This window comes from Orycteropus afer, unplaced genomic scaffold (assembly GCF_000298275.1).
Source record: "Orycteropus afer afer isolate SDZICR_OR568_19922 unplaced genomic scaffold, OryAfe1.0 scaffold00010, whole genome shotgun sequence".
Classification (NCBI taxonomy): Eukaryota; Metazoa; Chordata; class Mammalia; order Tubulidentata; family Orycteropodidae; genus Orycteropus; species Orycteropus afer.
Window position 1 is genome coordinate 12149202 of NW_006921597.1, and position 23792 is coordinate 12172993.

Consider the following 23792-nt stretch of genomic DNA (forward strand, 5'->3'; position numbering starts at 1 on the left):
GTGGTTGACACTGTTAGCTGGGCACCATCTAGTTCTTCTGTTCTCATAGTTGTATAGGCCGCATCCTGTACCAGTCGCCAGTACTAGTTGTTCCCATGAATCTTTGGTTTTCTTCATTCTTCTTTGCTCTGGATGAGGAGAGACCCATTGTTTCATCTAGATTGGTGCTTTTAAGATTTTAAGATCCCAATCACTACTCACCAAAGTAGGAGGTGGAACAGTGTTTTGTGTAGTATGTTATGATAATTGAGCTTGATGTCCCCTGTGACTATGGTTAGTTTCAAAGTTTTATGTTGTTTCTTTTGCCCTGGTTGTTTCCCTGGAAACTGCAATAGTACATTTATCAAAGTTTAAGTTTAATCAATATCATTGCCTCCTGCCCCTTACCATTAACCACTTAAAAACTCCATTTTTCTCTCCCCTTCACCCTGTAATTATTGTGGAGTTTAACTTTTTCTGTTCTCTTCCCCCTGCAAAGTATTTTTTCATATATGGCTGCCAGTTCAAACCCAGGAAGGGGTTGCTATGAGTCAGATTCAACTTCTTGGCAGTTAGTTTGGGCTGCCTTTTTTTTTTTTTTTTAATGCCACTTTCTCTGGTCTTTTTCTCTTCTTGCGTCTCAGCCCTTCCATCTCGATTCACTGTCATTGCCTGGCGTTTATTTTATTTTGTTGTTTATTTTTTTAAAATAATTTCCTTAGTGAGAGTGTACTGATGGTGGTTTTTGTTTTTGTTTGTCTGTAAATATCTTTATTTTATTCTCGTTCTTGAAAGCTCTTTTGCTGCATTTAGCATTTTATATTATGGCTTGTCAGTTACTTGCTGTTGTGTTAGCACACTAACTTTTTGCCTTGATTGGACAACAAACTTTCTATATGTTTTGTTTTTTTGTTTTCTGACTGCTTTTCAGCTTCCCTGTTTTTTTTTTTTTTTCTTTTCAATTTGTAGATTGTATTTTCGGTTACTGAGTTCTCCAAATATTGCTTCTGTTGCGTTCCTTATCATTCCTTCTGGAATGCCAGTCCTTTATTCCATTCTCCATGTCTCTTAACTCCTGTAATTACTATTTAAAAAATTCAGAATAGGAAACAGATGATTGCTTTGATCAACCTCAGTTGACAGATACTCTCTTTAACTATGTCTAAGCTGTTATTAAAACCCACCCATTGTGTTTTAAATATTAGTTTAGTAACTTGCATTTCATTCCCTCAGAAATCTACCCATCCCTCCCTTTTAAGACTTTCTGTTTTGAGATATAAAATCATGGATTTATGGGAGTTGCCCCCAAAATGTACATAGTAGTCCTCTGTATTCTTCATCCAGTTTCTCCCAATAGTTACATCTTATATAACTGTAATATAAAACCTAAGCTAGGAAATTGACATTGATACAATGTGTGCATATAGTTCTGTGCCATTTTATCACCTGTAGATTTGTGTGAGTACCACTGAAATCAAGATACAGAATTATTTCGTCAACAAGCTACCTTTTCAGTAGTTGCCTGAATATTTATTAGCTTATATTTCTTTCTTTAAATATAGTAAGCATGGCTATTTTGCCTCTGTTAGTGCATGTTTTCCTGATTCTTGTTCAAGGAGCTATGTTTTCTTATATGTATGGCTATTTCTTTTTTCTTTCTAAAAGCTTTTATTAATGTTCTTACAGAGCAACATCTATATGCCAGAACCGGTTGCCATGGAGACCCTTTTACACAGTTAGGACTGACAGGGGCATGGCAAGTGGCTCTGACTTCCCACCCTTCTGTTCTGAAATAAGAGTAGTGGGTAGTATCTCATCCTTAGGTTCCATAATACTCACTTGATTTTGGGGAGGGGGGAGGGCTTTTTAAGGCCAATCTTACCACTTGGGTTTTAAGCCAGCATGATCTTCACTTTGATATGATATCCAGCATGCCTTGTCTGAGCAACACATGACACATGGCCATGGCGATGTAGTAGTTAATGGGGCCCCCACTGTGGATCATCAAGTCATCCATAGACTTCATGGATTTAGCCATCTATCCTTGGACACCTTGACCTCACAGCTCTTGGCCTCACTCTCCTTGATGAACTGTTGCACACCGCAGCAGGTCCTCTGCACAGCAAGCTTTCTTAGGAGTTTGTTTATATAGAAACTGCCTAGACAATGGCCCACAGACCTCTTTTAGCCACCTTTTCAGCATAAAACTCCATATTGCCCTCAGAGAAACCAAACCTCTTCTGAACTACGTACAGCTGTGAATTCCTGGATTCACCAGCCCTTGTTACCTTCTGCATCCTGGTGGCTGGAATAATGATTTCTGTTCTGCTTGGTGTATCTCAAGCATCAACCTGAGAGTAACCATCTTTAGCCAGTTTTTGAGTGAGAAAGTCATTTTGTTCATATTTCAAGATGCCATCAGCAACAGCTTCCTCTTTTTGGAAATTTGCACCATCATTTTGCCAGCCATGCCTTCCTGAAAGGAAAACGTGTGGTTATTTTTAATTATGCACTTAATTTTCCTTGGCAACTTATTTGTCCAAAGTTAAGACACTTTTTTCTGTAGAGGATTAGATATCCTTTTGCCAGGAATTTAGAAATACTGCCAGTTTGAGACCATTAAATTTCCAGAATGAAGTTATTTTGGACATCAAGATAGTGCATTTAGACTAAAAATACACATGTCATGGGGTGCTTTGTGGCTGTATCTCCAAGGGGTCCCTCTTCTACTCTTAACACAGTACCATTGTAACTTTCCTTCAGTCTCTCAGAGATAGTGGAGGAGCAAGGCACTCTTACACAACTTTACACAGAGATTATAGCACTCTGGGATCTCTGTTTTCTGGTGATATAGGTATGCCCTTGTGGTGATGTGTGAAATATCATCACAGTCAAAATAGTCATCACCCATAGAACTTTCATTTTCATATTAAAGGATTTTTGTTGGATAAATAATTCTAGGCTGACAGTTTTCTGTCACTGCTTTGAAGATGTTTGCTCCACTGTCCTATGACTTGCATTATTTCCAATGTGAAGTTTGCTGTCATTCCCATCTTTTTTCCATTTGTAGATAATAAATCTTTTCTCCTTCTCTAGCTTTTAAAGTTTTCTCTTTATCACTGGTTTTGAACAGTTTGAAAATAGTATACTTTAATTTGATTTTCTTAAGTTTAGGCATTTTGAGTTTCTTGTTTTTGTTGTTATGTGCTGTAGAGTTGGACCCGACCCATAGTGACCCCTCCTTGGGTTTCCGAGGCAGTATCACTACAGAAGTAGATTGCCCCATCTTCCTTCCGAGGAGTGGCTGGTGGGTTTCAACCACCAGCCTTCTAGTTAGCAGTTTCTTAGATTTGTGTATTTATAGCTTTTATTAAATTTGGAAAATTTTCATCCATAGTTGAAATTTATTCAAATATATTTCCCCCCCCCCTCTTTTTTCCTTTGGAATCTCCAATTATACTAGGGTCATTAAAAGTATCACAACTCACTAATGCTTTGTTCTTTTTTTCAGTCCTTTTTTTCTGCATAATTTTGTGATACAGAATACTGGACACTATAGAAAACAAGATTAGTTAACTTGAAACAGTAATAGAAACAAATGTCCTGTGAACTGGTGTTACTGTGCCTTTTGAGATTTAATTAAAGGTGAATTTTGTTCTCTTTTTTTTGTTTGAGAATTTTAATGCCTTCCCCAGGCTTTCTAGAATTCTCCATACTTTTATATTCTCATCATGTTTCTCAGAGTAACTCACTGTGACTCTTCCTGAACTGTATATCATCTTGTGTGGTTGTTACCATCTCTGTTCCATATAGATCCTTGACTGAGGAACTAGCATCTGTTTTGTTGTTGTTGTTGTTGTTAATTTAATTTTGCTAAAACACTGTCACCAGGTGTTTGTATGTAGAGTAGACTTGTTGTTAAGAGACTTTGCCTGTAGCAGTGCAAATTATTTTGAATTACTGTTAAGAATAACAATAATAGTTAACATAAGTCATTTTTATTCCTAAGTACTTGGTGTGTTTAGTTCTTAGAAAAATTCATATTTTACTAAAGAAGTATTCAGACACAGAAGGTTGGTCAACTAATCCAACTGTTACTGTGAAGCTAGTAATAGTACCTATATCATAGAGTATTTCTGAAGATTAAATGAGCCAATCTGTGTAAGATACTTAGCACAATGGCTGACAACAGTAAGTTCTCAAAAAAGAATCACTACTCACATGCAGAAAACCAAACCCAGTGCCCTTGAGATTTCCTTCAAAGTAATCTGGAGGCTAAGGGGTGTATAGTGAGTTGGCATGTAGATAAACATGACTGTAAGTAGATAGTTTTGAAAGTGGTTGATATACGTTCAGTACATTTCAACCTCTAGTATATTTGGAATTTTGCTTAAATTTTTAGACATAATAATGGAATGAAGAAAACCAAACTGATTGAGAATAACTTCTTACTAGTTTTTAAAAAATGTTTCCATAGATAATCAGTTTGGATACACACAAAGATTATATACTTCCCAAAATGTGCCGGAATAAAATTCTGCTAGTTGTTACATACACTGACAGTAACCAACAATAACACTATACTTTACTTGGTAAATAGAATAACATACCTATATAGGTCAGAACCTAATAAAGACCCTAAATGTATATTCAGAAGTTTCAGGCTCAGTGATTCCCATTTATACATATATAAAACAATTTTTTTTTATTCTTCTTCTCCCATCCCTTACTCATAAACACCATATTTTGGAAAATTTCTTAGCAAACTGTATTAAATACTAGTTTGTTTGTCAATAATAATAATAAACCCACCTATAAGCATAGTGATTAATTCTGATCAAAATCATATAACCAGTAGTATTAAAGTTACTATATTTAGTTTCTCTTATTCTAGCCAAAAGTTTTATTTAGCCCATACTAACTAAATCACGCTAACACATAATTTTTAACTAGACATTTTTGAATACTGCAAATAGCTCTTTGTGATGAAAGAGCCCACGTTAAGAATCACTGCCTCGAAGAGTATGAAGGGATGGACACTGGGAGGAGGTAACTATGGGGAGGAAGTGGGAGGGGAGCTGCTGCATTGTAAATTTTGGTCAATGACATGAGACAAAGTATATGTGAACTGCTGTATGAAAAGTGAATTTACTCTGTAAATCTTCACCCAAATCCTAATAAAAAAAAAAAATTTAAAAAAAAAAAAATCACTGCCTCAATGTGCATGAACTGTTGAGAGTAAAATGAATCTGCTTTGTAAATTTGCACCCAAATCACAATAAAAATTAAAAAACAAAAAAATCACTACCTCATATACCAGAAAACCAAACCCGCTGCATTTGAGTCACTTCCCACTCAGATTGACCCTATAGGACAGAGTAGAATTGCCCCATAGTATTTTCAAGGCTTTACATCTTTACTGAAGCAGATTGCTTCATCTTTCTCCTGCAAAACAGCTGGTGGGTTCAAACTGCCAACTTTTTGGTTAACCAAATGCTCTGTGCTATCAGAGCTCCCACAATCTCATATACAAAATTAAAGTCTACGAAATTTCTTTCATTATTCTCACATTTAATCACAGTTACACTTAAAAGCTATCTACTGGTAATTCTTTCCATTTCTAAAGTATTTCAACTTTATAATTTTTGAAAAATTCCTTTTTATTATGATGTGGGTGAAATTTTACAGAGCAAATTGGTTTTGCATTGAAGAATCCATAAGCATTTTGTTTTGTGACGTTGATTGCAATTCCCACAGTGTAACAGCACTCTTCTCACTTCCTCCCTGGGTTTACCATTTCCCTTTGTCCTTCATTACTGTCTCTTCCTGCCTTCTGAGCTTTATCTCTGGGCAGATACTACCCTTTTGATTTCGTATTGTTGATTGTACTGAGGAATGCATATTTCCCTGGTGTTATTGTTCACCTTATAGGCCTGTCTATCTATCATTTGGCTGAAAATTGAGCCATGGGGGTAAGTTCATTTCCAGCTTGAAGAATATCTAAGGGCTAAAGTCTAGGGGGGAGCTCTGGTAGCGTAGTGCCTAAGGCACTCCACTGCTAACCAGAAGGCGGGCAGTTCAAACCCACCAGCCACTCCTCGGAAGGAAGATGGGGCGATCTACTTCCGTAGTGATACTGCCTCGGAAAACCAAGGAAGGGTCACTGTGAGTCGGGTCCGACTTGACGGCACATAACAACAACAACAAAGTCTAGGGGTTTCTACCAATCTCTACCAGACTAGTTAGCCAGATCTTTTTTATTTTTTTTAATGATTTTGAGTGTTGTACTACATTTTTCTCCCATTCTATCCAAAAACCAAAACCAAACTCACTGCCATCGAGTCAGATCTGACTCAAAGTGACTCCTTCTTGGGTTTCCGAGGTGGTATCTCTACGGAAGGAGACAGCTAACCAGAAGGCTGGTGGTTCAAACCCACCAGCCACTCTTTGGAAGGAAGGTTGGGCAATCTACTTCTGTAGTGATACCGCCTCAGAAACCCAAGGAGGGGATGCTATGATTCGAGTCCAACTTGATGGCACATAACAACAACAACAACATTTCTACAGAAGTAGATTGCCCAACCTTCCTTCTGAAAGGAGTGGCTGGTCCTTTGATTTTCAAGTCAACAGAGACAAATTTGATCTATCCACTCCTGTGTTTCAGTCAGTCCTTTGATGTTCACCATTATTCTTATTTTAAGTTTAGCCTCAGTAAAATGTATAGGACTCCCTAGCTTGGTATCTTCCTACTTCTGTAGGTTTACCTTCTTTTGCTTTGTCCTGAAAAGGTGACTTCAGAAGTTTATACTTTTTACATTTAGATATTTTCCCCTCCCTTAAAAGCTCTTGCCTTTCTCCCTAGTTTGTCTAGTTAATCATCTTTAACATCCAGCCCAGGTTTCAACCTCTATATTAGGCTGAGTTCTGTAGACGAACAAAACCAGTGAAGTGTAGTAGTTAGATAGGTAGGTAGGTAGGTAGGTAGATAGATAGATAGATATTGAGATTTATTTCAAAGAAATGGCTCACATAATTGTGGAAGCTGACAAGTGCCTTACCTGTGGGTCAGTCATTAGACTGGAGGCTTTTCCTGACTCACATGGTTGTACAGGCTGACAAACCCAAAATCTACAGGTCAGAGAATGAATGAAAAGTTGGATTCAGGATTGAGAGTGAATGAGTTTTGCCAGAACACCCATATGTATTGGATGCAGCCTGTACTTCCAAGAAAGTTCCCCTTACTTCAGATCACAAAACAGAGGATAATGACATAGTATAATTAATCCTTGAAAAACGTGGGAGGTTGAGGGTGCTGACCCTCTGCACAGTAAAATATCCACATAGAACTTTTGACTCCCCCAAAATTTTACTACTAATAGCCTATTAGGGGTTTTGGTCGTTCAGTGGTTACAGCATATGGTTGCTAACCATAAGGTTGGCAATTTGAACCCATCAGCTGTTCCACAGGAGAAAGATGATGCAGTATACTTCCAGAAAGATTTACAGCTTTGGAAACCCTGCGGGGTCACTATGAGTTGAAGTTGATTCGATAGCTGGATTAATACCCTGCTGGAAGCCTTTCCAGGAACAAAAAGAGGTGATTAACACAGTTCTTTTCATACAGTTATTAGATCTTCACAAAGATGCACAACAGTAAGTTTATTAACTGTATGACATGATAATTATTTACTATTTATTAAGTGAATGTAGATCATCACAGAGGTCTTCATTTTCATCATCTGAGAAGGGAGGAGGAAGAAGAGGGCTTGGTCATGCTGTTGCAGAGGTGGAAGAGGTGGAGGAGGTAGGAGAGGCAAGAGAGGCAGTCACACTTGGTGTAACTTTGCGCAAATACATAGTAATTTCTGTTGGACATTTTTGCTTTTTCATCTCTTTAAAATTGTTTCTATATGATACCAATTCTTCTACTGTTTGTTTTAGTTTCATTGCCCACATCATGTAAGGGGTTGTGTTGTAAAAGAAGTCAAAAGCAATCTTGAATAATTGGAACCCTTCTACCAGATTGAAAAAAGTCCCCATATAAGTGGACTTGCGCAGTTCAAACCTGTATTGTTCAGGGGTCAGCTGTAATGAGAATTGTGCCTAGCCAAGTTGGCACATAACGTTAACCATCACAGGGAGGAAAGGATAAATATTTTTACCCAGGTATAGGAAAATAGTGTATTTTTGCTTGCTTCTTGTTCATATGAATGGAAGAAGATATTGCTAGAAAAAGAATTCTAAAACATGTTTATTGGCGTGTAAAAAGAGAAATAATTACAATGTTAAATTTTATGAATTATGGTAATTCAGTTTCCTACCAAATACCTTCCTATTTGCTAACATAATCAAACTTTGCTTCAGAAGACTGTTCTCACAGTGTAATGCTCTTTAAGGCTTAGCATGGTATTCTCATCTACTTAATTTACTTGTACAGATTTAACGTAGTGAAACTTTATCTTGAACACAGGGAAATCTTGATATATGGAATAAATCAGTGTTGCTCTTCAGTGAAGAACAGTCTTTGGGTGCCTTTCCAGTAGTAGAGAACCTCTTTAAATGTCTTTTAAATTAAAATACCCATATGATTTTTGTGCTTTTAATCAGTATCTTAATTTATAATGTGCTATAATTCACTATGAATTGGGAGCTCTGGTAGCGTAGTGCCTAAGGCACTTGGCTGCTAACCAGAAGGCTGGCGGTTCAAACCCACCAGCCACTCCTCGGAAGGAAGGTTGGGCAATCCTACCTCTGTAGTGATACTGTCTCGGAAACCCAAGGAGGGGTCGCTGTGAGTCGGGGCCGACTCGTCAGCAAAGAACAACAGCGAACAACATAATTCACATTATACTAACTCACTGCCGACAAGTCAGATCCGACCCATAGCAGCCCTTGCTTGGGTTTCCGAGGCAGTATCACTACAGAAGTAGATTGCCCAACCTTCCTTCAGAGGAGTGGCTGGTGGGTTTAAACTACTAGCCTTCTGGTTAGTAGTCAAGTGCCTTAGGCACTACGCCACCAGAGCTCCCAATTCATAGGCAATTTTTTTTTTTTTTTTTTTTTTGCTTTAAAAATATGTTCTTAGTACATAAAATAAAAGCCTCACTGGGAAGCTGTTCTCTATAACACTGATCCCTATATTAGTCTACACTTCCTCTTCTGCTGCTCACCATTCTTCCTTCACCTCTTCAACCCTACCACTTAGCAAACTTCCCTTTATTTAACCCAACTTTTCTTGACATTCACACCTTCTCATAGCCTTTCCTTCTGTCTTTATCTTAACTGAGACCTCACTGAAAACACAAACGTCTAGATGCTCATAATCTAGCTCTTCACCTCAATTCCTGCGTTTACTCTAGCTATTTTAGTGTCTGCATGGACAATAATAACTTTGTTAGTATTGTGATTTCCTCATTTTCAGTGACCTTTTCTTGATTCTACTTCAGCTATGCATTCTATTTTCAGGTCTTACCCTGGACCTTGCCGTAACTGGAGCCACATAAACTTCCCAAATCACCAAAGTTGCTGCTTTCTCTAACAAAGCCCATTGTTCTAGCTTGTTTTTTCAGCTGTACTACCAGTACTACCCTGATCGCTCATCTGAGTTACTCCCCTAGAGTTCTAGCTGATCTTTCCCTTCTGCTCCCTTCTTCAGCTCTATCTTAACATATTTCTTTCCTTTTTTTTTTTTTTTTAATTGTGATTTGGGTGAAAATTTACAGAGCAAATTGACTTTCCATATAGCGTTTCACATACACTTTGTCTCATGACATTGACCATAATTCATCCCAATGCAACAGCTCCCACTTCCTCCCAACAGTCACCTCTTTCCTCTGTCCATCCCTCCATGCACCCCTGCCCCCTGAGCTGTCTCCCTGTGCATAAACAGCCCTTCTTTCTCTCATGATTGTTCTTTCCAAGGAGTTGTATCTACCTCAGGCAAATGTTCAACTCATATGCCTGTCTTTTGTTTGGCTGGAAACCACAGATGTGGGTTCAGTTCCAGACCTGAAGGGCAGCTAAGGGCCATAGTCTCAGTGGTTCCACCAGGCTCTATCAGACCAGCACCTGCCCCTCCCCCCTGCACTTTTTTTTCCTTCAAAATGATTTTGAGTTTTGTTCACATTGTTATCCCTCTCTATCCATATCTTAACATATTTCTGTCTAGTGATTTTTCTAGAATATCATTCCAATTATCACATCCTGTGTAAAATTCTTCAGTGGTTTCTCATTACTTAAAGAATAAAATCTAAAAATTAGCATGACATACCTGGCCCTTCATAATCTGACTCTGAATCTTATCAGTTGACATCTCATATTCTAACCTTTGCATGTTTTTCTTTGGCCATATTGAAGAATTTGTAGTGCCACAGTTATGCCTCTACACTTACCACAGAATAATAATGATCTCACTTTGCTATGTAACGTTCCTCACTGTTGAGGCAGACTTAGGCAGACTGTGTTTTCTTGCAGGTTGTATATACCTCCATCACAGTGTGATGTCATTTCGTACTTGTGCCTAATTCCTATTAGAATATGAGCCACAATGGATCATTTTACCCATATATCCCTAGGAGACATTGTTGGTAGGTGCCATCAAGTTGGTTCAGCTCATAGTGATCCCATATACTACAGAACGAATCATTGCCCAGTCCTGAACCATCCTCACAGCAATGGGCTGTGTTTGAGCCCATTGTTGGAGCCACTGTTTTCACTCCATCTTGTTCAGGGTCTTCCTTTTTTTATTGACCCTCTACTTTACCGAGCATAGTGTCCTCCAGGGACTGGTTCCTCCTGCATATAGAAGGAACTGAACAATATTTGTAGATTTAATGAGCATTTATAAGGAGGAGCTAATGCTAGCAAAGCCATTCTAGCTTCCTAGTAACCAATTAACTGTATATTTGAATTATAATGTCTGTTCTTCACTATAGTAATTAGAAAATCTTAAAATGTACAACTCATGTGGACAGTGTTAAAATAAAGCTGGTGTTGGTGATACTGTTAATTGATAAAATCGTTTTTGGAAGGAATGGTAATATACAGCATGTAGAGCTGAAAAATTATTTCAGATTGTCATTATAGAAATAAAAAAGGGAGATGTAATATTACATGTACAATATGAGTACACTTGCATTTTAAAATGTATAATAGAAAGACTAAGGAACTGTGTACTACAGTGAATTTGTTAAATTGAAACTAGGTGATTTTTCTCCACTTTAAAATTATTTTCTTATAATGTGGTTGTATTTTCTAATTTAAAATGTATATAATTTACTCCAGTCTTTGAAGTGTTTAAAAAAAAAAAGCGTGAATCAAAACTTTAATGCAAGGTTATTCAAGCATTTTTTTAAAGAACATTTTTATTGTGATTTGGGTGAAAGTTTACAGAGCAAATTTCATTTTCCGTACAGCAGTTCACATTTTGTCTCACGACACTGGCAGCAATTTCCCACAATGCAACAATTCTCCTCCCACACTTCCTCTCCATAGCCACTTCATCCCTTTGTCCTTTCCTCTTGTGCACATCTGACTCCTGAGCTGTCTCCCTGTGTATATGCAGCCCTTCCATATTCCCATGATTGATCTCTCCAAGGAGTGTATCTACCTAATGTAAATGTTCAGCTCATGTGACTTTTGTTTGGCTGGAAGCCATAGGAGTAGGTTCAATTTCAGATCTCAAGGTCCGCTAGGGGCCATTGTCTCAGGGGTTCCGCCAGGCTCAATCACACAAGCAAACCTGGTTCCCCCTTCCCTTTTTTTAATATGATTTTGAGTTTTGTCCTACATTGTTCTCCCACTCTATCCAGGATCTCCTACATAGATCCTCCTCTGAGTGGTTGACAGTGGTAGCTGGGCACCAGCTGGTTCTTCTGGTCTCATAGTCATATAGGCTGAGGATCACATGGTATGCTTGTCCCTTGGATTAATTGTTTCCATGTGTCTTTGGTTTTCTTCATTCTCTTTGAATGAGGGAGAGACGCATTGTTGTGTCTAGATGGCTGCTTGCAAGCTATTCACACACATTTTGAGTTACTATTATTTTTTCCATAAAAATTATTATTCTGGATCCTGAGAAGAAAGGGATTGGCAATGACAAATTGCAGATGGGGTATGGTACTGTAGTGGTCAGCAGAGAGTTGATCCTTTAAAATATGGTTTCATGATTGACTCAAGCAGCTATTTTTTTTCTCATTTCCAGTCTTAGTTGCAGATTGTCTGTTTTAAATGCAGTTTTTGTTCTGGCTTTAAGGTATCAGTTTTTGGAAGAAGCTTTTCAAAATCAGAAAGGTGCAATTGAGAATCTACTGGCTAAGCTTCTTGAAAAGAAGAATTATGTTCATTTTGCAGCTACTCAGGTGCAGAACAGGTAAGTGTGTTGCCTTAAAACCATTAATTTCACTTATAAGGATTGTTAAATACATGTGGGCCCAGTTTAAAGTTGTTTCCCTACTATATTAAGCATTTACAGACAACATTATTATTTTAGAGGGGGAAATAGGAGTATTTGTTAATTAAACAAAATGTAATTGACCAAAAATTTTATATACTTTTTTAGGATGCCCATTTAAATGTTTCATAATTGGTAAGAGTCTTGTTTGTGTGAGCCTTAGTTAAGTTTGGAAAAAGGAACTAATATTTAGAGAGTTGAGGTACAAAAGTTACCCTAGAGATTGTGTGAAAGGCATAATATAGAGTATCAGGAATGGTGGACAGACTTATTTCCTGATTTATAAAACAAGCATTAAAAACAGTACTTCTCTTAGTAGCTTTATTATGAAGAGAAAACATAGTACTGCTTCTATACACAAATTTTAGCTGCCGATGTTATTTTTATCATTATGGTCATTGTTATTTTTTAAAGTATTCTATTTTGGCTCATTTCTAAATAAATTAAATCTATTAATAAGGAGAGTGGGAGTACCTTCCATAAGAGAGCAGATAACAAGAGTAGGACTCTTCATCTAGAAAAACACACATCCGAAAGTGACATCATTAAAGCCTGTAAATTCCTGGAGGTCTGAATAGGGTTATTATTTGTATATTTTACAGCTTCACAGATACTGGGACTTTTATGTACTTCTAGAATATTAAAATTCATTAAGATGCCTAAAAATATTAAATATTTGAATGAATGAATGGAAATAGTGTTTTATACATTCATTAAAAAGTAAGGTAGTAGAACTTTTCATCCTAATAAGTAACATTGTTGTTGTTGTCATATGCCATCAAGTCGGACCCAACTCACAGCGACCCCTCCTTGGGTTTCCGAGGCAGTATCACTACGGAAGTAGATTGCCCCATCTTCCTTCCAAGGAATGGCTGGTGGGTTTGAGCTCCCAGTAAGCGATACCAAGAAAATAAAGGACTCTTCAGAGGTTATAAATAAAAATATACATACACATACTTAAAATATAAAAAGTGATTATTGTTTACTTTTTATGGTAATGTCAGGATATTTTGAGTTATAACACTGATACCTTTTGATGATGTTGGAGAGGATAGCTGGGTCTTCTCATAAATTGTGCATGGATATCCCTTTCAGAAGAAAGATAGTGGGCTGATTCATGTGGCAGTGTTACATTTTTGTACACTTTACACGTATGTTCCTGAATCTATGCATAGAAGTAGAATAAGAGATTTACATGCTATAAGAGCATTTGAATTTGGCAGATAAAGACAGTTTAGGGGTTTAAAGTGTAATGTTATAGTTTGTTCAGAAATAGAATGTGTGAAGATCAAAGGCTACCTTCTTGGTTGTTTCTTAGCATTTTATGTGTTTTTATTGGTAGGGTTCCCCCTTTCCTATTTTGTGAGTAGAAAGGTATCAGCCTTGTCATACTTACAACTGAAATTTCCATAGCTATAGTGGATGCTCACAGCTATTTCTAAAACATCTTTTTTTTTCTTAAAGTAGATTGAAAATGTTTCATGCCTTTAGCTTTGTACAATAGGAAACCATTTTGAGAAGATTTTATGGAAGGAGGTATATTAGAACTCAAATTTGAAGTATTTACATTATAAGTGAAAATGCTTCCAAACTTAATTTCTACCCTTTCAAAGGATGATAATTATTGGTCGCAACATTGTTCTTTTGCACATTGTTCTCAGAAGAATCTGGATTAAACACAACCAATGTGCCAAAGTAGGTACTCAACTCAGTTGTTGATGTCAGATGTTTGTATATTACATTCATGACATTGACTTAAGAAATTGCCATCTAGAGTTGATCAACTGACTTTTATGAGCTTAATTTCACATTACTAAATATTAAATCTATTCTTTGTCTATATACTTAACTTCCCTAAACCAAATTGAGTGGTCAGATCTGCCAAGACATAAATTGTACATTTTAACAAAGCTTTATTTTAATTACTTGATTAAGTATCCAGTTGGATGAATTTATGTAACAGTAATGACTCAGAGATACAGAATAAATTGATAATCTAATGATGCATTTCTTTTATTCAGGATAAAAGAAGTAAATGAGACTAACAAACGAGTAGAACAGGAAATTAAAGTGGCCATTTTCACCCTTATCAATGAAATTAATAAGAAAGGAAAATCTCTGTTACAGCAGCTAGAGGTATGGTTCAAAGCCAAAAATAAAAATTACTTGCTCTTTAGCTGTTTTAAATGTTTATTGAAAATTCTTTTAGATGGATAGATTGGGAAGGGGGTATGGAAACAAAGTACATAAAAAATAACTTTTTTAATAAACTTTTTTTTTTTATTGGAAAACATACCTTTTTTCAAGGTAGTTTAGTTACTTTTCAGCCCAATTTTATAACATTGATTTTAGCTGTATAAAGTAGGCAGTAATGATATTCCCTTGGGAATGAATGATGACTTACGTGTAACGTAAATGATGATGGAGCAGGCCCCTTTGGTTTTCTTTCTTTCTCTCTTCCTCATTTTTTCTTTCTTTCTCTTTTTCCTAAGGTGAGGCCTCAATTTAGGTTTTCCATATAAAAGCAAATTGGGCTTCTGTTTGAGTTCTTTTTGTATGTTTCATGTGATTTTTAAAATATTTCCATAATTTTGGTTAAAATATTGCTCATTTTGAAAAGTAATAAACCATAAAGTTATTAATGGTTTTGTGATACCAGGTCTTTGTGTTGTCTGTTTGAAATTAATATGTAGATGTAAAGTCCAGTCACTTTGTATAATACAAATTAATTTTAATTAAAGACTGGTCTGTATGGCCCACGATTAATTGTCAGTAAATTCTAAATGTGAATTTTCTGAGCAGGTAAATTTCTGAAGAAAGAAGTTTCCTATTTGAAAATTTGGTGCTCTAATAACTATCAAATGCTATTGGGTTATGTCTTATGCACCATAGTAATAATTTAAATTATGCAAGTACTTAACGATTTAACTTCTTTTACTATTAACTTCAATTTTCCTGTAATAGGTTTTTTTTTCTGATCTGTTCTTTTTAGTACAGTGTAGAAATATTAGGCACATAGTTAAATACATATGAAAGAAATTATGCCAGCACAATGTCACTTTTGAATTTCTGTGTTTTGAAATACATCTTTTCATTGAGGCACAGTTGTGAGATTACTCTCACAGGTTTTGTTGGGGATTTCTTTTGTGTTGCACATCCAGTCAGTTACATTTAATTTTAATACATGCCCCCTGAGGAGGGGAAGACTAATGGGATGGAACACATTTATCAGTAACTATGTAGTCTGGTTACTTTTTAACTTCCTATAAATACATGTTAGTTGTAGGTCTAAAAGTTTTTAAAACCTGAATTTCAAGAGCTTTCAATTAAAAGATACCCATAAGTTTAATGTATATATAAATACCTAGTGAGAAATCTCCTACCGTGATGAAAATTTCAAAAATGAATGTTTCCTAGTGAAATACATTATTAAATATTATAAAATAAAGGTTTTCTTAAACTTTATAGAAGGGATGATTTCTAGTGAAATTGTAAGCCAAACTTCTATCAGTTGAATACTTTTCTCTGTGAATTTACATTATAAGAAGGACCTCTGGTTTTCTTAATAAAAAGTATTATTCAGTAAATCAAGTTGAGTTATTTTATGAAAGAAGTTAAGAAGGAAGTAAATACGCTTTCTGGTGTGCTGAATGTCAAAACATATACATAGAACATCTCCATGCCTTTTGTGGGGCTTGTTGTTATGTTGTTATTATGTGCCGTCAAGTCAAACCTGACTCATAGCGACCCCTCCTTGGGCTTCCGAGGCAGTATCACTACGGAAGTAGGATTGCCCAACCTTTCTTCCGAGGAGTGGCTGGTGGGTTTGAACCACCAGCCGTCTGGTTAGCAGGCAAGTGTCTTAGCTACTATGCTACCAGAGCTCCCTTTGTGGGGCTTAGTTCCCATAAAAAAAAAAGTTTATTTTTCCTTTGCAGGAGTTTCCCAAATTTGGTCTTTCACTTTAGTCTTCACCTATTCCCTTTTTCTTTATGTACTTCTGTCAAATAAAAAGATTCCCTAACTTTCTAAAATTGGAGCTCTGGAATTCACCTTTTCATTTTGTCTTTAAGTGTTTAAAAGGACAATATTTAACTTCAGCCTCATGCTTTATCAGTAGGTGGCACTAGTAACACAAAAGTTTCTTTGACTTGAAAAATTCAGTACATTAAGGTTATGTAAAACTATTTCCAAAGCCCTGCTCATTATCCATAAACTCTGTATGTTGTATTAACCTAACGGCAGGGTAGTTGTTTAAATAGACATTTTATCTTATAAGAGAAAAGAGACATCAACTAATATAAATTTCTGTGTGGAATGTCCTTTTTAGCATACTAGTTTTAGTCCCACTTTTGACAGTGATTTTTCCTATGATCATAATCAGGAGTTTGTCACCTTACTCAATTTTAGAAGAATTGTATCCATTTATGATAAAAATCGTAAGTCAATTTTTTTTCATGTAGTCTTCAATGAAGATCTTGTTTTGTTTCAGAATGTTACAAAAGAAAGGCAGATGAAGTTAATACAGCAACAGAATGACATCACAGGCCTTTCCCGGCAGGTGAAGCATGTTATGAACTTTACAAATTGGGCAATTGCGAGTGGAAGCAGCACAGCGCTGCTGTACAGCAAGCGACTGGTGAGATAAGTACTATCTTTTTTCCTCCTTTAAATTGACTTTATTAAGGCATTATTTACATTCAATAAACTTCATTGTTTCAAAGTGTAGAATTTGAGTTTTGACAAATGTACCCACATCAGGATACAGAAAATTTCCATCACCCCCCAAAATTTCCTTGTGCCCTCTTATATAGTCCATTTTTCTTTCTACTTCTAGTCCTAGGCAATCAGCAATCTGCTTTCTGTCATTTTCTAGAATTTCATATAATGGCACTATATAATATGAATTCTTTTGAAGATACCTAGTATCTTAATGTAATTTATTACTACAGATGACAAAAATTCATACATGCACGTTATAGATAATTCAGTCTTTTAAACATCTTATCTGACATTGGGCTTTTATATCTTTGTCTTATATTTTCTCAATGGGTATTTAAGACTAAATGTGCAATTTTTTTCCTTTAAGATTACTTTTCAGTTGCGTCATATTTTGAAAGCACGTTGTGATCCTGTCCCTGCTGCTAATGGAGCAATACGTTTCCATTGTGATCCTACCTTCTGGGCAAAGAATGTAGTCAATTTAGGTGAGAAATCATTAGTTTTATGAGTATACTTGGAACACTGAATTAGGAGAAAGCATCTAGAGCATATTTTTGTTATTAAAATTATCTGACTTTGATGTCATATTAACATGTAACTACTTGGAAAACAGAATATTCTTCATTGGTAACTCTAGCTGGTTTAGTATTGCCATATCATTACACCTTTAAGAAAGTTGAGAGTCTGTATAGTTTTTTAACTATAAAAAACTGCCATTTCTGTCTTCTTCCTCACACCTTTTAAAACTGATACTATTTCATGTAGAAATCTTAGGAAATGATTCTTTATTCTCTGGAAGAATTTCTTGGATGCTTAGTAGTTTGTATATTAGTTGTGCCAAATTGTTCAATAGAGGAGGACTTCTTGGATGCTGGTATATTGGAAGTCAGGTTCTGAGAAATGTTTAAAATATAAGAGTATCTCTTTTCACATAGATGAGAAATGGTCTTTGTTTTTGTTACTCCACAATGTGCACCTGAGGATCTTAGATGAGAGTTGCAGGGAGACAGACAACAGTGCAGATTTTAAAGCAAACAACTCCCTCAAATTAGTACTGTCTGTAAATTGAGTAAATTCATGTTCAAATTAAATCACTTCCCCAACACTAGAAGTTGTAAAAGCACAGGCTGGATGACCTTCTGTCAGGAAGTAATCTTTGTGTAAAGGGGAAAGATAAATATAATAAAAGTTGAGTATATACTTAGACTAGGGGTCAGCAAACTATTTGTGTGAGGTGGAAGCTAAGAAGAATATTTACATTTTTAGAGAGGTGTAAAACAAAGAATATGTGACACATCTCTTACATGGCCTGTAAAGCTTAAAATATTCAAACTTTTATTACCTGGTGCTAATTCTTTATAGAAAAAGTTTGCTGACCTCTGCCTTAGATCTTTACATTCCTAAAATTTGCCCTCTATCCCTAGAAAGCTCTGTGAGAAGTAAGGAAAATTGTCACTTACATCTAGGGACATAAGTGGTTTCAAGCATTCAGTATTTCCACAGACAACTTTGTAGCAATGTAATATTCTGCCCTGTACACTTTGATAAATAGAAGGGAGATAGAATGAGTATTAGCAATCTTGAGTGACCTTGAGTTTCATCAGGTAAAAATTGATATAGATTGACTATATGGGGCTCCTCTAATAATATGCCTTTTAACTCTTTTTTTTTTTAAATTGTGATTTGGGTGAGAATTTACAGAGCAAATTCACTTTCCATACAGCAGTTCACATACACTTTTTCTCATGACATTGACTACAGTGCAACAGCTTCCCTCCCACTTCCTGCCAATAGTTACCTCTTCCCTGTGTCCATCCCTCCATGCATTCCTGCCCCCTGAGCTGTCTCCCTGTGCATAAACAGCCCTTCTTTCTCCAATGATTGTTCTCTCCAAGGAGTATATCTATCTCAGGTAAATGTTAGACTCATATTCCTGTCTTTTGTTTGACTGGAAGCCACAGGTGTGGGTTTAATTCCAGACCTGAAGGGCAGCTAGGGGCCATAGTCTCAGTGGTTCCACCAGGCTCTATCAGACCAGACCAGCAAACCTGGTCTGCCCCTTTTTTTCCCCCCAAATGATTTTGAGTTTTGTTCCACATTGTTCTCCCTCTCTATCCAAGATCTCCTACATAGAGCCCTCTCTGAGTGGTTAACATTTGTACTAGAGGCTGTATTGTATATGGTACTAGGTGAGACCATCTAGTTCTTCTGGTCTCATAGTCATATAGGCTGTGAATCGCATGGTATACCAGTCACTAGGGGACTAGTTGTTTCCATGAATCTTTGGTTTTCTTTATTCTTCTTTGCTCTGGATGAGGAGAGACCCATTGTTGCATCTAGATGGCTGCTTGCGAGCTTTTAAGATCCCAGTTGCTACTTGCCAAAGTAGGAGGTAGAACAGTGTTTTGTGTAGTATGTTACGCCAATTGAGCTTGATGTCCCCTGTGACAATGGTCCCAAGCCCACAGGTTCAACTACTCAGTCCCTCTGGGTAGCTGGCTGTGACCAAGAAGTGACTACAACCTTGTCCCTTGTGAACTGTACTATACACCTGGGAATTCTTACAGATCATACAAATACACTTATAGGACCATTGTCTGCCAATGCAATACATGGTCTTGGGTACACTCCTCACTTCATAGACATACCTAATAGTTCAGCCTGCCCACCCATTTATTCATCTGTATACCCATGTTTGCCTTCACTGGCAATGCAGTACTGTATGTGCAAAAGCATTCATCTTTGTTGTCTGTACCTCTCTATGTCTTCCTCTTCCTCAGTGCCACCATGTTGATCACTCACATTTAGTATATTGCCCTTCTCTTCACCCAAATCATTACTTATCTCTCCCTGCCTAATAGTGTTCCCTCCCCATCCCTCCCTCCCCTGGTAACTAACAAAGAAAATTTCCTTCCATAGATAAACCTTTCCTTGACTTTTACAATAATGGACTAATACAATATTTGCCCTTCTGTAATTGACTTATTTCACTCAGCACAGTGTCCTGTAAGTTCATCCACGTTATGTGGTGTTTTGCAGATTCTAGGTTATTCTTTAGGGTTACCTAGTATTCCATTGTATGTATGTACCATAGTTTGGTCCTCTTTTAACTCTTAATTTTCTGTGCATATCTCTGTAAATGAAGAATATGTGCAGATAATGCATTATTCAGAATGCTATTTAGGCTCATCCCTGCTTTAGTTATGGAAGCTTTAATTTCTATCAGTTGATAGAAGACGTTGGAAAGGATAGTGATTCATCTACAAAGTAGATGGTTTAGCTGATTATATGTAAATTCTTCTTATTTTTTAAATCTTTCAGGTAATTTAGTAATAGAGAGTAAACCAGCTCCTGGTTATACTCCTAATGTTGTGGTTGGGCAAGTTCCTCCAGGGACAAACCACATTAGTAAAACCCCTGGACAGATTAATTTAGCACAGCTTCGACTACAGCACATGCAGCAACAAGTGTATGCACAGAAACATCAACAATTGCAACAGATAAGGATGCAGCAACCACCAGCACCTGTACCAACAACCACAGCAACAACACAGCAGCATCCTAGACAAGCAGCTCCTCAGATGTTACAACAACAGGTGAGTTGTACTGCTGTATTATTGATACAAATGATGAAGACCTAAGTCTATACTCTTATCCTTTGTAAATGGATTAAACATTTCAAAGTTACTAACAATTTTAGAACTTTGAGGTCAGAGTTCAAATGTTTGCTCTGAGTATGATGGTGAAGGGGAAGAAGTATGAGGAGGGACCTTACATAACTAATTTTCATTAGAAACAAAACTGATTCATTAGTACTGTAGGGTTATACAAGTTTTCATCCCTCTTTCCCAGACTTTTGTTTTCTATATATGGATGTGTCTTAGCAAAAAACCACACTATTTCTGCCTAAGTTCTCATATGTTTAGTCATTTGTTCAAATCATTTCATTACCTATGTCTCTCCTGCTATCCCTTTCCCCATCCAAATAAAATTATCACTCCTGGATGGAATAGATTAATATTAACATGCTTTAACACAGACTCTTTATATTGATTACTTTCTGGGCATTGGGGCTGGAAATAGGGGCATGAGTTATACTTTTTACTTTATACTGTTCTATATACTGATGATGATGATGACTCATAACCAGTAGGCTGGCTGTTCAAATCCACCAGCCACTCCTTGGAAGGAAGACTGGACAGTCTACTTCTGTAGACAGACCACCTTGGAATCCCATGAAGGGGTTGCAATGAGTCGGAACCAATTTTTTTGGGTATATACTGATTGATTTTTTTTCTCTTTTTTAAAAAAAACCACGAACACAACATTTTATAATTCAAAGATAAATTTACAGACAAATATCCACTAAGTGCAATTTCTTCTATTTATAGCCTCCAAGATTGATCAGTGTACAAACAATGCAAAGAGGCAATATGAACTGTGGAGCTTTCCAGGCCCATCAGATGAGAATGGCTCAGAATGCTGCCCGAATACCAGGGATACCCAGACACAGTGGGCCTCAATATTCCATGTTGCAGCCACACCTCCAAAGACAAGTATGCCTAGAGTTAAATTTGTAAGAATCATGACAATTTTAAAACTCAAAGCAACCTTTTTCTTAATCAGTGGGTTGTGGGTGGGTGGGAAAATCATTGAAACTTTTGAGAATTTGATTAATTACTCAGAAAAATACATTTACATGTAAAATTTTGTATTCATAGGAGCTTCTTTGATCCCTTCAAACCTGTCATATACTATGGGTTCATAAGCCTAATCCAATCTATTCATTTTACAGTCTGAAAAATCTAAAAACTTTGTGATTTATCCACAGTCACATAAGACAATGGTGAAATCAAGATTAGAGTTTTACTTTTCTGCAATTAATCATCTGTTCTTTCATTGTGACTTCTCAATCCTAACATGTCAAAAGGAGTTTTAAAGTAATAGGCCTATGTGGTTTATAATTCTTTTTCTTTTACTTGGGATGTAGATATGCCTAATTTTAGAAATAAGTACATTTAGAGGCATCTTTTCTAATCTTTACCTGAATAGTATATATTATTTGTATAGGAGGTATGATTACAAAATGAGGCTAATTTGACATAAGATTTGTAGTTATAAAATAATAAAGTTTTATAATTTTTAGAATAATGCTTCTCAAAGCATACTTTAAAGACCATCAGACTCGCAGATGGGGTTAAAGTGGGGGTGCTGTCAGAAATGCAGAGTGTAAGCCATGCTCCCTGAATTAGAATTTCTAAGAAAGGAGTACTCAAGAATATGTAAACTCTGACTAAATCTTACAGATCAGTCTGTACACTAAAGTTTGAGAATCACTATGCTAGAGTGCTGGCCTTTCAGCTTTTTGACCAAAGTACCCCCTGAAGGGAGAGTCCTTGGGTGGTATAAACAGTTAACACACTTAGCTGTTAACTGAAAGGTTGGAGGTTTCAATCCACTCAGAGGCATCTCAGAAGAAAAAAGCCTGGTGAACTACTTTAAAAAAATCAGCCATTGGAAAACCGTATCAAGAACAATTCTACCGTGACACGTGTGGAGTTGGCCATGAGTTAGAATCAAGTGGACAGCAATTGGTTACAGATTTTTGAAAAATACATAATCCTTCACATTTTAAGGTTGACATTTGGAATTTCTATTAGAAGTTTAAGTCATTGTAAATACTGACATTATAAAGTAAACCACTTAGGTCATTCTTTTAAATGAATATTCTGGAATCCCAAATACCATAGCGGGCTTTGTTTTCAAGGTCAAAATTTTATAGTCCATTTTCTCCCTGAATTTGTGTTTCTCTTTTACTTCCTGTGTAGAATTTTATCTCAATCTAAAGTATTTATGATTAGAAGACTTGTAGATCATCCTTTTGTCATTTTCTGCAGCAAAATTATTTCCATAAAAATATTTCTTTATTAAAATTTGAGTGACAGTAAGACTATTAAAGTTTCAAAATTTATCTGTAGATGGAATGACTACAATTATTTCTGTATAATTTATATAAAACTATATAAATCTATTTACATGGTTTAAGAATATTAGAGAACTTAAGAGTTAAAATTCTTTTGTATATACATATATTTATGAGGTATTTGGAACCTTACTTTCCCCTCCTATTTATTTATGTACTGTTGCATCACTGATGCTTATTGGAGGGAGTTAGTATTCAACATCCATTTTTATTACAGGTTTATTTATTGGTTTTTATTTTTCATGTGAAGTTTATAAAACTTGTTCACAAAAATAGGTATCTGGGAGTTAAAAGTTTTATTATAGTAGTAGTCCTGAATTCTTTGTATTTTCTCTAGGTTATAAGCCATTACTGACAGTGATCTTTCAAAATGTTTACAAAATCTTTTTGTTCGTTGATAACATCATTAGATCTTTGTTCATTTTGTTGAGCATCATGTATTGCAACCCACTAGCGGATTAGTTACACGTGTTTTGGGGATAGTTTCTCAACATTAAACTCCTTTATTTCCAATTGTATCTTTGCTTACCTCTTGAGGAGTTGTTTTCACCATGGGGCAATGTGCTACAGTAAGATTAGGAACAGGTCAGGACTGTGCTCTCTTTTGGTCAAATGGGAAAAGAGTAATTGTGAAAGAAGTGGTAGACAGAATTTGCA

At 36.2% G+C, this 23792-nt stretch overlaps 1 protein-coding gene across 1 annotated transcript in view; it reads left to right on the forward strand.

The window, feature by feature from the left end:
* Nucleotides 1-23792, forward strand: part of TRIM33 (tripartite motif containing 33) — a 179926-nt gene that overhangs the window by 127612 nt on the left and 28522 nt on the right. The window contains exons 5-10 of the mRNA XM_007948924.2: nucleotides 12233-12349; nucleotides 14452-14566; nucleotides 16923-17069; nucleotides 17520-17637; nucleotides 20474-20748; nucleotides 21544-21708. Of these exons, the coding sequence (XP_007947115.1) occupies nucleotides 12233-12349; nucleotides 14452-14566; nucleotides 16923-17069; nucleotides 17520-17637; nucleotides 20474-20748; nucleotides 21544-21708 (937 nt within the window). The remainder of the gene's footprint in view (nucleotides 1-12232; nucleotides 12350-14451; nucleotides 14567-16922; nucleotides 17070-17519; nucleotides 17638-20473; nucleotides 20749-21543; nucleotides 21709-23792) is intronic.